This window comes from Loa loa, assembly GCF_000183805.2.
Source record: "Loa loa unplaced genomic scaffold supercont3.363, whole genome shotgun sequence".
Lineage (NCBI taxonomy): Eukaryota > Metazoa > Nematoda > Chromadorea > Rhabditida > Onchocercidae > Loa > Loa loa.
In genome coordinates, this window is record NW_018108543.1 from 44,764 (window position 1) to 58,353 (window position 13,590).

Below are 13,590 nucleotides of genomic sequence, written 5' to 3' on the forward strand. Positions count from 1 at the left end.
ACCGTATGTTTTAATAATAAAAATTTGCATTCAATAAAAGGAAAAAGAAAAGTTTGATTAATATTTTATAAAATGGTAAAAAGATGAGAATAAAACTTTAATTTTAATAATTAAATATTTAAATTTATAGGTTATATAATTTCAGTATATTGGTAAAGTTGGTATTGTAAAAGATGTAACTATGGAATCGATCCAAGTTACAATTTTTAGTTGGGGAACATCTGAAGGTATGACAACAGCATCAGTAGCAACAACAACAACAACAACAACAACAACAACAACAACAACAACAACAACAACAACAACAATTACATCAAATAATAATACTAATCAAGATGAAAAAAATCAACCGGAAATAGGACGGAATACTGTAGTTGAAGCAACATATTCATGGCATCCAAAAAGTGTCCTATTAGCACAAAATGTTTGCATGTTAGATGGTGATCGAGCAATTATGATACGAAATAAGGTTTATCAAATTTTAATCATATCATTTCAATTTTATGTAATATTAATTATACTATGATGTAAAATTTACGTGTATAATGCGAGAATAATCAAGTAATAGTAGGATTTAAAAAAAAAAGGAGGAATAAAATTACTTATAACCATTTCTTTTTTTAGGATTTGAGTAAAGCAATAATGGTATCAATTCGTGTTTTGGATGAGGAAACGTTTGCATTACGATTGCCACATGCTGAATCGTTAATTTGGAAACAATCGGAGAATTTGAATGATGTTATTTTACCCATATATTCAGGTAATTAAAATCTTTCATTAAAACAACTACATTTAAGTATTTCAGTTTTATAAATTAAGTTTATCAATAAGCCAGGAAAAAAACTACTTTAAATAATTATTAAAAAGGAAAAATCATTTTAATCAGACTTTTTTCTCAATTTAATCAACTTTTAATTATTAATTGATTAGCTTTAATCAGAAAAAAATTGGAAAATTTGGACGATGTTATTTTGTCTGTATATTTAGGTAATTAAAATATTTCATTAAAACAACTATATTTAAATACTTCGATTAACAAGTCAAAGTATTCAAATATAGTTATAAAATGAGTTTATCAATAAGCTGAAAAAAGAAATCTTTAGTTTAAATAATTGTAGAAGAAACTTTTCCAATTTAACTTTTCTTTTCAATTTAATCGACCACTAATTATGAATTAATTAATTACTTTTTTTTCGGAATTCTTTCCATTTTTTACAAATTTACCATGCAGATGCATAATCAATTAATAATTCAGGTAATTAAAATCTTTCATTAAAACAACTACATTTGAGTACTAATGCATAAATTTAAGTTGGAACTTTTTCTTGAGTTTAAATCTTATTTCAACTAAAAAAAAAGTGCATAATGATAAGAAGCACAGAAGTTATGTGTATTTTTTTTTTAAAATTAGGTCGAAATTTGTCAACCTTAATGCATGACCGGAATCTTCCAATACATTTGGCAAATATAAATCGTACTCCGGAACGTGTTGTATTTGGTGTAGTAACAATGGTACCAAATGTAACTGATATAATGGAAGCATTACGTTATTGGGCTGAAACCGGTGATGAGAAGCAATTTCATCTGATACTTTATTATTATCCGGAAATGGTTGGTAAAGTTTTTTAATTTTTAAACTTTTTTTTCAAGTCTTGCATTGTTTAGCATGTTATATTAGACGAAGACTAAGCATAAAGTTTTACTATTATTGTAATTTTGAAGAAAAATGCTGCAATTGATGGACAAACACTTTTGATGTTAGCCGTTGACTTAGGCCTTTGGTCAGCAGTAGTTGTACTGTTATGTATTGGTGCCGAAAAAACATTACTGATCCAGAAGGTAATAGTCTCTATCATATAGCTGCTAAAAGGTAAGTAAATTTGATTTGGTACTTACTGACTAATTAGTTAATAGAACTACATTTTAATAATATTTTCTGCGAAAAAAAAAGAAAAACTGGCCAAAATTTTTGAAAATGTTAGTATTATTTATCCATTATTTGGAAAGTTCATAACTGAAGTAAATTTTCGCCCCCAAAGTTTGAAATTTTTTTTCTTGAATGAATTTTCCATCAATACTTTACAGAGGTCATAAACAAATTATCGAAGGTTTGATGATATTTTCACCTGATGATGTCAATTTGCAAAATTTTAAAGGTGAAACACCTTTACATTATTCCATTTTGAATGGTCATTTATCTTGTATTGATCGACTTTTAAATGCACCTACAATTGATCCAAATATACAGGTGACACAGTCATTCTCATATCTATTAAATATTAAATTTTATTTTTAATCAAAACTAAATATTTCTTAGTTATTTTGTAGTTAGCAACAAAACTACTTCCAAAAATTTTTCGATATTTTAAAATTATGCAAAATAATCCTTGTTTTAATCATTACTTTTGGGTTCAATTTTTTTTTAAATTTTCATTAAAAAGCAACCAATTCATCCCTTTTTAAAATTATTTTACCGCCAAAAGGTTTTTATAATTTCAAATACTGGACAAAAAATTAATTGATTAATTTTAACGGAACATTAAAAAAATTATTTTTTATTTTTTATTCTTTGCTTCTACAATAATAAACAATAAAGATATTTTATATTTGAATTAGGGGAAAAGTAATAAGACTAATGAATGATGAAAATATAAAGGATAATGATGGTAATACACCTCTTCATATATTATCTGCAATGGAAGATATACCAGTTCGTGATGCAATGCTTCATCGTCTATTATCAAATGTTAAAATTGATCAACTGATAATAAATAATGATGGATTAACTCCACTACAACTTGCAATTATCACTAATCAGCATAAGTAACATTTGAAATTATCTAAACGAAAAAAAGGGGAAAATGATTCAAAATTATTTAAAAAAAAAAACAAAAATTACCAGGGAAATTTATTAATTCTTACCATATTTCCATAAAAAATTAATTACGATAGAATTATTTTCAGATTTTGACAGTATTTTTCAATAATACTTAGCATTTAATTGAAATTTAATTAACACTAAAGTTCAGATACTGGTTACTGCAACATTTACAGGCTACTGTAAGATTTACAGTAATTGGTTGCTATAATACTTACAGTAATATAGGGTCACTATAAATGTGAAGCTTTGATTGTTATCAAATTGAGATTGTTTAAAAAAAAACCCCGTAGAAAAAGTAAATGAATGGGGAAAAAATGTAATGTATTAAAATAATTATTTCGCTTTTTTTTGACTCAAATTAATTTTTTTTTGACTAATTAAGAAAATTCTTGTCAAATTAATTGCACTAAATTTGATAATTAACATTTAACAAAATGTTTTGCAGAATTGTAGAATCGATGATTCATATGAAACCAATACTTCTTGTATCGGATGGTTGTTACTCATTATTACCATTACATCTTGCCGCAGCATATGGTCATATTAATGTATTAGAAATTATTCTTAAAGTAAGAATTAAAAGATGAAAAAAAAATTTAATATTCAAAAAACGAAACCAAAAAATTGAAAAGTCTTCAAATTTTTTTTCCAATCTTATAATTTTATTTTCATCAATTTGCGATGTTTTTTTTTCCTTTTTTCTTTCTTTTTTTTTTTGCGATAAGAGAAGCAAGGAAAATAAGAAAATTACCAATAATTGAAAATTATAACATTTTTTAATTTGCTAATTTCATTTCATCCCAATTTCAAAAAAAAAAAATTTATAAATTTCATTTTTAGCATTCTTCGGATATAAACAAAACAACCAAAGCTAATCGTACAGCATTACATTTTGCAGTAGAACGTTGGGATGGTAATGCTGATAAGGATATGCAACGTCTTTCTTGTATTCAAGTAATTTATTAAGATATGATATAGTATTCAAGTAAATCATTGTGATACTCTATTCAAATGATTAGTTGTTTCTCTGAAAGTTTAAAACTATTCATCAATTTCATATCAGTGTTTATTGCATGTATAAGGGAAAAATAATAATTATTATAACAATAATTAAAAAAAATATTTAAGAGAACAAAAGATAGGACTTTGGAATAATTATTTAAATATGCTTTCAAATTTCAAAACAAATTTAATTTATATTTTATAGATTTAATTTGTAATTTATATTTTTTTCATATGCGGAAATGAAATAAAATTGATCATAGAAATAATAATAAAAAAAGAAAAAATATTAAAATGCAGTTTTAGGTTTCGGAACGAAATTAATTCATAATTTTCAAATATAAAATTTAATATTATTTTAAATATTTCATGTCCAGTTACTCGTATCCTCGGGTGTACCATTAAATACACGAGATTGTGATGGTATGACTGCATTACATTTAGCAGCTCAAGCAACCCAGGGACAAGCTACAATAAGCAATAATAAAATACAAATTGTATTACAGATGAAGAAATCAAATATGGTAATTAATTTAGTAATTAATCTTATTGAAAAATAACTGTTTGTTTCAAGAAAAGAAAGAAAAGAAACTCACCAATAATTTTATTATTTGCCATTTTCTCCTTTTTTTTTGAAAAGTTAATGTAAATGGAAAAAAAGCTAATTTTCATCCATTTTAATATTAATTAAAACTAATTTATATTCGTTTTTCTGACGAACTCTTCAAAATTTAAAATTTTGGAGTCCATCTGCAATTTTTTAGACTTGAAATCAAAAAAGTTATTGTTTTTCGTTATTACTCCAGCGTTTGGAAGAACTTGCATCAGCATTTCGTCCGCAGTGGCCTGTTGCGGTAATGTGTTTTCTAATTGCGCAAGGAGCTGATCCGCAAATTCGTGATCGCACCGGATGTGTTCCATTTGAATTAGTTACCGAACCAACCCTGAAGTCCTTATTTGAACAGTATGTTACCTGTAGGCCAAGGTTCTTATTAATTATTATTAACAATAATAACAATAATAAATGGTAATAATAATAGTAATATAAATGGAATCGTTTTCATTTATATTTTTGAAGTTTTAGTAAAATCAAATGATATTAAAACAATAATACAATTGAAGCATTTAATACTTTCGATTGAATTATTAAAACTTAAGTTACGGAAATAATTTTCATTTTTATTTTTCTTCTATTATTTAACTTCGTAAATGTCTCTTTAAAGTATATAAAAAGTCCTTTTGTGGTTTGCTTTTTTTTTTAGGAAATATGAAAATAGTCAGATTTTATCAATTACTGCTTTCTGCATGCAAAAATAGAATATTTGAACATTCGCTGAGATTTTAGGTGTACCATAAGCTTATTGACTCTTCTTATTGTAAAGCACATCAATAATTAATAAAGTTTAATCGAACATAAGAAATGAATTTCTTACATTTGTTAAGAATGAATTTTTTAAATAAAAAAAAGAGAAGGAAAAGAAAGTTATTCTACAAACAATCATTAAATAATAATGAACAATTTGATAATATATTATATCAGTAGATGGGTAAGCAAGGAAAAAATAAGTTAAAAGCAGAAAATTATGCAACTTTTTTCTTTTTATAATTTGAATTTCATTTCATTAAATTTAATTAACGAATTCTTTTGATTTAATTTTTTAAAAAAATAAAGAAGAAACGCAAGACCCTATAATACATTATAATTTTATAATATAATTTTATTTTCATATTTTATAATATATTTTTTTGTGATGAAATGAAAACTTTATGGAAAATAATTTTTAAAAGTATTAAATATCTTTGAAAAAATTTTTTAAATATCAATTCTATTATATGCAATCAACATTTTCACTCCTTTTTTTTTGAGATACAAATAATTGTAAATTCATTTAATAAGATTTCATATGCTAGCACTGAAAAGAGAAAGAAAAAATTAAAGAAAACTTCCAAATTTAAAATTTAAGAAATTTTCAAAGCTTGGAATTAAATTGCAAAAGATTTAAGCTTTTGAAATTGACATTTAATCAGTTATTTGGAGTGGAATTATACTAAACGCCAGAGGCAGGAACTGATTAATGATTTTAATTATTCAGTAAGAATATTCTATTTTTGTCATTCAAACATTGTTTTCCTTGACATCCAAAATCCATTGATCATGAATTCGAATTATAGGCAATTTTTTAGTGCAAAAATTTGGATTTTTTTAATAAAGAAATTTTAAATAATATTTTCTCAAATTTTGCCAAAATTTTAATATTAAAAAAAAAAACATAAGGCCTAATATATCAGAAATAAATTTAAAATTATGTTCTATTCTTACCCATTCATTTATTGATTTATTCAATTTTTATTCTAACTTTGCTACTTATTCCTATTTAAATAATTTGGCCAGTTTAATTTGTTTCTATTCCTTTGTGAAAATTTACCAATTCACAAATAAGTTTCAGATCATGTGTTCCAATGAGTCGTACGGTAGCACAAAGTTTTGATACCACTGGGGTGACAATGTGTACCTTTAATTGTGATGACAATATAGCGGATATCGTTTTCATTCCTTGTGGTCATCGAGTAGTTTGTGCTACCTGTGCCGGTAACACTTTACTCAGACGTTGTCCATTATGTTATCAACAAATTGTTATGGCAAAAAATTCATGTATGATTGTTAGTTGGAAATTATTAAAATTTTTAAAATGAATTAAAAGAGTAATTAGAATAATTATGGTAATGATAAGAAAACTACTTCATTTCCTATTACTAAACCTATTTAAATTTATAATTTTTTTCTTAAATAATTATTAAGCTAATGTTAATTATTGTTGCTATTTATTACCTATTTTATTTTTCCATAAATTTGTTTATTTCTCAAATAAATAACATATTAGACTGCAAAAATAGTTGAAAATAAAATGCCAAGTAAATTTCATATGTATTTTGATAGCTAAATATGATATAAGCTTATTTCAATGATAACAGGTTAGATGGTGAAGAAGTTGAAATTGGTAGTAAGATTATACGATATGGTGATATTGGTTTGGGTGAAAATGTTCAGATGGTTGGTAAAATGGAAATTACAAAAATAGCACAAGAAGCTGTTGAACGTGCCAAAAAAGCCGTTGAAGAAGGTAGGTAATTTTTTTTTTTTTTTTTGGAAGTGGCTCATTTTGATACATTCCAATTAATCAAGGTTTAAGTTAATATAAGACCAGTTAACCTTATAAGCCTAGCGTGCTAAAAATTAATAACTAAAGTTAAATTAAGGCTTTAAATTGAAATTGAACCTGGAATGCTTTCCAACTTCTTTTAGAAGATAAACGAAAAAAGAAAATAAAATAATGCTTTATGTTAGAAATGTACAATAACGAAATGAAATATATGTGACATTACGAAATATATGACATCAAAAAAAAAATGAAACAAAAAAATGAGAAAAAAAGTATGTGACAACACGTATGTTTCACGTAAATAATGCTAACATTTGCACCATTTACATCAGTTTTTGGCAATTTTGTTTGTTATAGAGAAAAATGAAATTGTACGTGAATTACGTGATAAGTTAGAACAACTAGAGCTCGAAGTGACATGTGCAATATGCATGGATCAACGTTGTAGCATTGTATTTCAATGTGGACATACAGCATGCGTGGAATGTAGTAATCCATCAAAATTGAAAGTGTGTCATATTTGTCGTCAAACTATTAAACGACGTACAACAATTTATACGTGAATATTCAAAGAATGAAATATAAAATTAGTGAAAATTTCGAAATTGAAAAAAAAATTGAAAAAGGTATTAATTCGATTATTATCATTTAAATGCAACTTTATAATAATTGATACCATTTATTTTCCTTTTGAGTTATTTTTGAATTTAATTTCACCGTCAACTGAGTTTTATTTAAAATTTAAATTTGAACTCATGGATTCAAACAAATTAAATGTTAATCATAAAATGGAATAGTTATAAGTTATGTATGTATATATGGGATTAGCGCATTTATTATTGCAGTGATAAATAATTAAATTAAAATTATTTCGTTCCTGAATTATTTGCTAAATCTTACCGTAATCGATTGTAGTGGAAACCATTTAGTATTAAATTTGATTAAGCCGCTTATACGACTCAGCTAGAAAATAATGAAGGAAATTCCCTAACATATCATTAATTGAGCATTAAATCTGAAATGTAGTATATGGTTGTATAAATAGTAAGGATGTGCTATTCATATGACGTGCCATTGTCATTATCTAATATTATTATTAATATTATCATTATTGTCTTCTTAATATTATCACTATTATCATTGTTTTGCGAGTACAATTTCTGAAATGAAATAGAATTTCAGAATAGAATTTTCATAATTTTATGCTAAAATTCTAATCACCAATAGCTAAAGGAAATCAATAGGATTTTTTTTCCAAATCACATAAACAAAAATGATCAAAATAAAAAAAAAAAAAACAACAAGTATACTCACTAGAAATGATTCCTATTTGAACTTTGACATTTTTAACATATAGGTTCTGACATCTCACAGTTTCAATGCGTTAAATAATAACTTACAATTTTTTACATATTCACCACTAATCTATACTATTTCCATTCATTTGATTGTAAAAAAAAAAAAAAATTCTTGACAAGCAATAAATTAAAATTTTCGATAACTTTATGTAATACGTGATTCGTGCTAATAACAACATTCATAAATCCATTTCAATGACTATCTTCGTTGCTTTATTCATGATTTTTAAATTATCATGAATATAAATATACATATACGCACACGTACACGTATACGTACAAAGATAGTTGAGAATTTCATTTTAATTTAATGAAAAAGAATTTGGAAAAACACACTTACACACTCACACGCATTCGTACACATACAAAAGATAAGTAAAATTTTATTTTAACTTGATGAAAATAATTTGAAGAATTGTCAAATCATTTGAAATATATCAGTGGAAAATAAAAAGTATCGAAACTTAAATAATTGAAACGAAAAATTATTTTCTGAGCATTCATTTAGTTGATAACAAATTTAATACGGCAAATATTCATATGCATACAAGCAAATGAATATGTAATTATAATTGGAGGAAAATTGATGCAAATGATATAATACGAAATGATAAGGAAAACAGTTTATGGTATAAAGAAAACGAGATAGCTGTCTTTATGAACTATAAAATAAATTACTGTGAAATGATATGATCAAAGCAATCCATGGCATACAGCAAAACATTTACATTTATGAATTATAAAATAGATTATCCTGAAATGATGTATAACAAAATTCCAACATGTCAAATACTCGATCCGTGAATAAAGCTTTAAAAAAATTAAACATTAAGCATTGCATGTCATAAATTGAATGAACCTATAAAGCGAATAAAGATAATAGAGAAAAGTGTGGGAAAAAAATTTTTGAAGAAATTATGAGAAAAACAGAATTAGCTAAAAATGCAGGAATTTTTAATTTCATAATTTAAGTTCAAATTAAAATATGAGAATTCTCACTTACATTTTGATAATTATTATGTATCAAAAGTGCAAAGAGTGCGAATAAAGCGGTCAATAATGCAAAAATTTTTTAAATATTGTCTCATTAAGTATGATTTGCTCTCATTTCCAAAACAAAAAAAAGAAAAAGTAAAAAAATTTTTGGGAAAAAAAAATTAAATAAATGAAAATTTCTATTTTCGTTTTCTTTTCCATCATTTTTATCCATTTTTTTCTTTTTATTTTTCCCATTCATATCTTTTCAATGTACAAATTATAAATGTATTCCGGAAGGATTATACGGAAATACGATCCGATTTAACGAAAATAGTTCCAGAATTTTGACAATTGCTCCAAACTAAATTGCTTTTACTCTTTCATTTCCATCATTTCTTTTAGTGCTACCAAAAACTGTTCGTCGTCGACTTTCCGTAATGGATAAATAGATTGTTTCAGCATTCAATGTTTCCCTTTGCTTACGACAAAATATAATGCTGAAAAATTTCTTCATATGATTTCTTTAAGTTTTTTTTTTCCTTTAGAAATATTGAACTATTACTCGAATTAAATTGTCATCAAAATTTCAATTCAATTTTTTCATGATCACTGCAATTTTAATTTTAAATGAATCCCTATATTTCGCAAATTTTTTAATTGTGTATCTTTTAAATATTTCGTAAAATTGATCATTGAAATTTAGTAATTAAAATTTTTGGAAATTTAATAAGATAATAAATACACAATGCAATGAATACCCTTTGTAAGCATTTCGAAATTCATGTATCCTAAAATAGCAAAGTGGTTGCAGAAGCGCATTCAAACACATTAACGTTTGAAAACCCCATCGTACGTAATACATGGCCGTGCGTGAAATACCCAAACGTGAACTTAAATGATATCAATAAAGATAACAGAATTTTTTTTATCACTAATGATAATTTAACAATTACAAATGATATGGCTATTTTGACTCCACATACCCGTGCGTATGATATTCAGACGTGAACTTAAATGGTATCAGGAAAAAGAAAAAAACTGAAATAATATAAGATAGAATTTTTTTAATCACTAGTGATAATTTAGCAATTACAAGTGATAAGGATATTTTGATGTAAGAATATTTGTTTAAATCTTTTTGCCTCTTTTTTAATTTACATTATTTGTTGAAACCAATCAAATCTTTTCATTTCATCAATCTTTTTGACCAGTCTAATTTATCCAATAATTTTGATAATTTTTCAAAAAAAACCCATTTATTTCAAAAATTGAAATTTTACATTTTGGATGATTTTCAATGTTAATTATAAATAATAATAATTTAAATTGGAACCTTTTTAGCCTAGTAACAAATAAAAATTTTATAGCTGAATAAGAAATAAAATAAACAGTATAGATAGCCAGTACACTGCCAATAACAATAACATATTTGTTCCTTTTCAATATTTGCTTCTTTGCTCGATTAAATTCACCTGAAATTTTAAAAAAAATGAAAAAAGATATTTCGAAGTAAATTTTAGGAGCAAATGAAGTGAATAAACTTTTGAAGTAAAGAAATTTTCAGTTATTAATGAATTGTTAATCTTTAATTTAATTTCGTGCTTTTTTAAACATAATATTTCTATTTCAAATTATCATAATTTACAAATGTTTTAATGAGCAAATAATACATTGTAGGTTGTAATTTACTTACCATTTATACTATCGTTAGCTTGATAATCATTATAAACTGATATCTGTAATTAATTAAACCTTTTTTTTTCCAAATTATTAATATTCAACAAAATTATGCATTAGATAGCTATCTTAAATGAAGTGAAAAAAAAACTGCATAATTTCAAAAATAAATAAAATGTTTGAGCGAATCAAGAAATAATTTAAAATGAAATTTCAGAAATTAAAAATTTCAAATCAATGGAAGTAACATACCGATGTATCACTTTTAACAATTTTTGAAATGACACGAATTAATCCACTATAGCATACAATTGATATAATCAAACATACGAAACAAAATATAATAACAGATGTATTATAAATAAATTCGGTATTATTTGATATTTGACTATTGCGTATAAAACATGCTGTAAGTTTGAAAGTAAAATTTAAATTCAGAAATACTTCCTTTCTAAATAAAACTCTCTGGTCTTGTTTACTTACCTGTTTATTTGTTTTATCATTTGTTTGTTTATTTGTTTACTTATTCATCTGTTTGTTTGTTCATTTATTTGTCTGTTTATTTGTTCCTTTATTTGTTTACCTATTTTATTGTTTATTTGCTTGTTTACTTGTTTGCTTTCTTTCTTTTCCACTTCATTATTAAATTTTCTAATACTTATGTTACTGTCGTTTAAATAATCAAACAAAAAAGAAAAAGGAAAAAAGATGAAAATAAATAAAAAAATCGATAGCTACAATCTTACACGATGGTAAACGTAATGAATAAAAAATATCATCTGTTGATGCTGTTGTTGTTGTTGTTGTTGTTGTTGTTGTTGTCGTTGTTGTTGTTGTTGTTGTTGTTGTTGTTGTTGTTGTTGTTACTGTTGTTATTGTTGGTATTGATATGGTAGTTCCTGTTGCTAAAATTGTTAACTGTTCAAATGTTTTAAAAATTAGAAAAAAAATTGATACTTTAATTAACTGAAATGAAACAAAAAAATAATGGACAATTACAACATATTATCGATTAAAAAAAGTTTTAATTTTTTTTTCTTCATCTTTTTCTTTTTACATTTTTTTTTCGGACTAATTAAATTGAATATAAATGGATTATGGAATATTTAATTAAAAAATAAAACAAAATTGTTTTATCAATTATCCAATTTTATTTATAATCTTCTTTTACATGAATAACTTAATCCAAAATTGTTCATTTAAATTCTTAAACATAATTTAAAATTTTTACATATTGTATTATAAAAGGTTTAAAATATCACTTACCATCACTATTTACGTTATGATCAAAATATTTTCGCTTCATTAAACAATCCGGTTTGATATAAATAGATTGCTTTCGTGAACCAAAGAATAAAATAGACAGTGTAAATCCCCATGCTATTATCCATGTAGTTGCAATTAACAAGGTAACTCTTGTACTGTAAATTTGATTCCTTTTAAAATCAAAAAAATTTAGAGTACAGTAATGCAAATAAAGACATAATGAAATTTTAAATTAACATATTTATCATGTTCAATTGTTTGTATAACTTAATACGTTGGGATAATTTTTTTCCTTTAAACTTGATATTAATAATTAAACTTTTTTCCCATTTTTTGTTAGTATTTGGGATTAAACAAAGTAAACATTTTTTTTTCAAATTTTACAATGTCATTTAAATTCTTAGTTGAACTTTTTTTCGTAATCAAATATATAAATTTGAAAAAAAAAGACACAGACATGCATTAAGCCAATGGTTTATTATTATTTACTCATATATAAATTTCAGTAAAGTTTACTACGATAGTCTAGTGCTGTAGATCAGAATAAACAAAAGAAAATACAAAATATGCAAATTAGCTACTAACTGAGTGACAAGTCGTCGATAGTGAAATGGATAAACGATGTAAACATATTCATTAAGTGTTACTATTAATAAATTCAAAATGGTTGCCAAATTTGCAAAACGTAAAATCATTAACGCAAATTGATCAGCTTTCATAAAATACATGGAAGTACTGATACCAGCAAGTAGCATTTTTAATGCCCATATTACTGAGCATATACCTGTAAAATGATCATGTCCAGATAAGTTTCTTTTTTTTTCCTCAATAGATGATATATATACCAGTAACTTTTATTGTTTAAAATTTTTCATTAGATCTATACTCATTAGATTAGATTTCGATTTAATTAAAATTCGATTTATTGAACATTAATTATTAAAAATTGTTACAAAATATAATTTGTAATTAATTTTCAAAAATACTAAAATTTTTATCATTTTTATATTTTAATTTTTGATTATTACTTATTAAAATATGTATAAAAATTTCAATTTTTAAATGTGTGAAATCATTACGAAAATTTTTCATTCTTATTTTATTTTGATTGATTAAAATATATGTATATATAAAAATAATAATATATACAAAAATAAATATATATCTCATTAAAATATATAATAATTTCAATCGTAGCATACTTTTGTAGAAGAATCAATGATAGCAAAATTAAAGAATAAGCAAGTGGAAAACACGTGACAATACA

At 24.3% G+C, this 13,590-nt stretch overlaps 3 protein-coding genes across 3 annotated transcripts; 2 read left to right on the plus strand and 1 right to left on the minus strand.

Annotated features, from left to right (window-relative positions):
- Window positions 1-229: 229 nt before the first annotated feature.
- LOAG_18558 (hypothetical protein) lies at window positions 230-5,200 on the plus strand (the record flags this gene model as incomplete). The annotated part of the gene is made up of 10 exons (XM_020451220.1): window positions 230-469; window positions 625-760; window positions 1,412-1,611; window positions 1,723-1,839; window positions 2,657-2,823; window positions 3,327-3,450; window positions 3,722-3,835; window positions 4,261-4,407; window positions 4,690-4,868; window positions 5,146-5,200. 10 exons carry the CDS (start codon window positions 230-232, stop codon window positions 5,198-5,200), a joined length of 1,479 nt encoding a protein of 492 aa, XP_020305017.1.
- A 1,143-nt stretch (window positions 5,201-6,343) lies between these two features.
- Window positions 6,344-7,607, plus strand: LOAG_18559 (hypothetical protein; the record flags this gene model as incomplete). Its single annotated transcript, XM_020451221.1, has 3 exons — window positions 6,344-6,536; window positions 6,862-7,005; window positions 7,402-7,607. 3 exons carry the CDS (start codon window positions 6,344-6,346, stop codon window positions 7,605-7,607), a joined length of 543 nt encoding a protein of 180 aa, XP_020305018.1.
- Window positions 7,608-9,741: 2,134 nt separating this feature from the next.
- Window positions 9,742-13,078, minus strand: LOAG_07963 (hypothetical protein; the record flags this gene model as incomplete). The annotated part of the gene is made up of 6 exons (XM_003143495.1): window positions 9,742-9,877; window positions 10,139-10,270; window positions 10,714-10,852; window positions 11,804-11,962; window positions 12,324-12,478; window positions 12,909-13,078. 6 exons carry the CDS (start codon window positions 13,076-13,078, stop codon window positions 9,742-9,744), a joined length of 891 nt encoding a protein of 296 aa, XP_003143543.1.
- Between the last annotated feature and the right edge of the window lie 512 nt (window positions 13,079-13,590).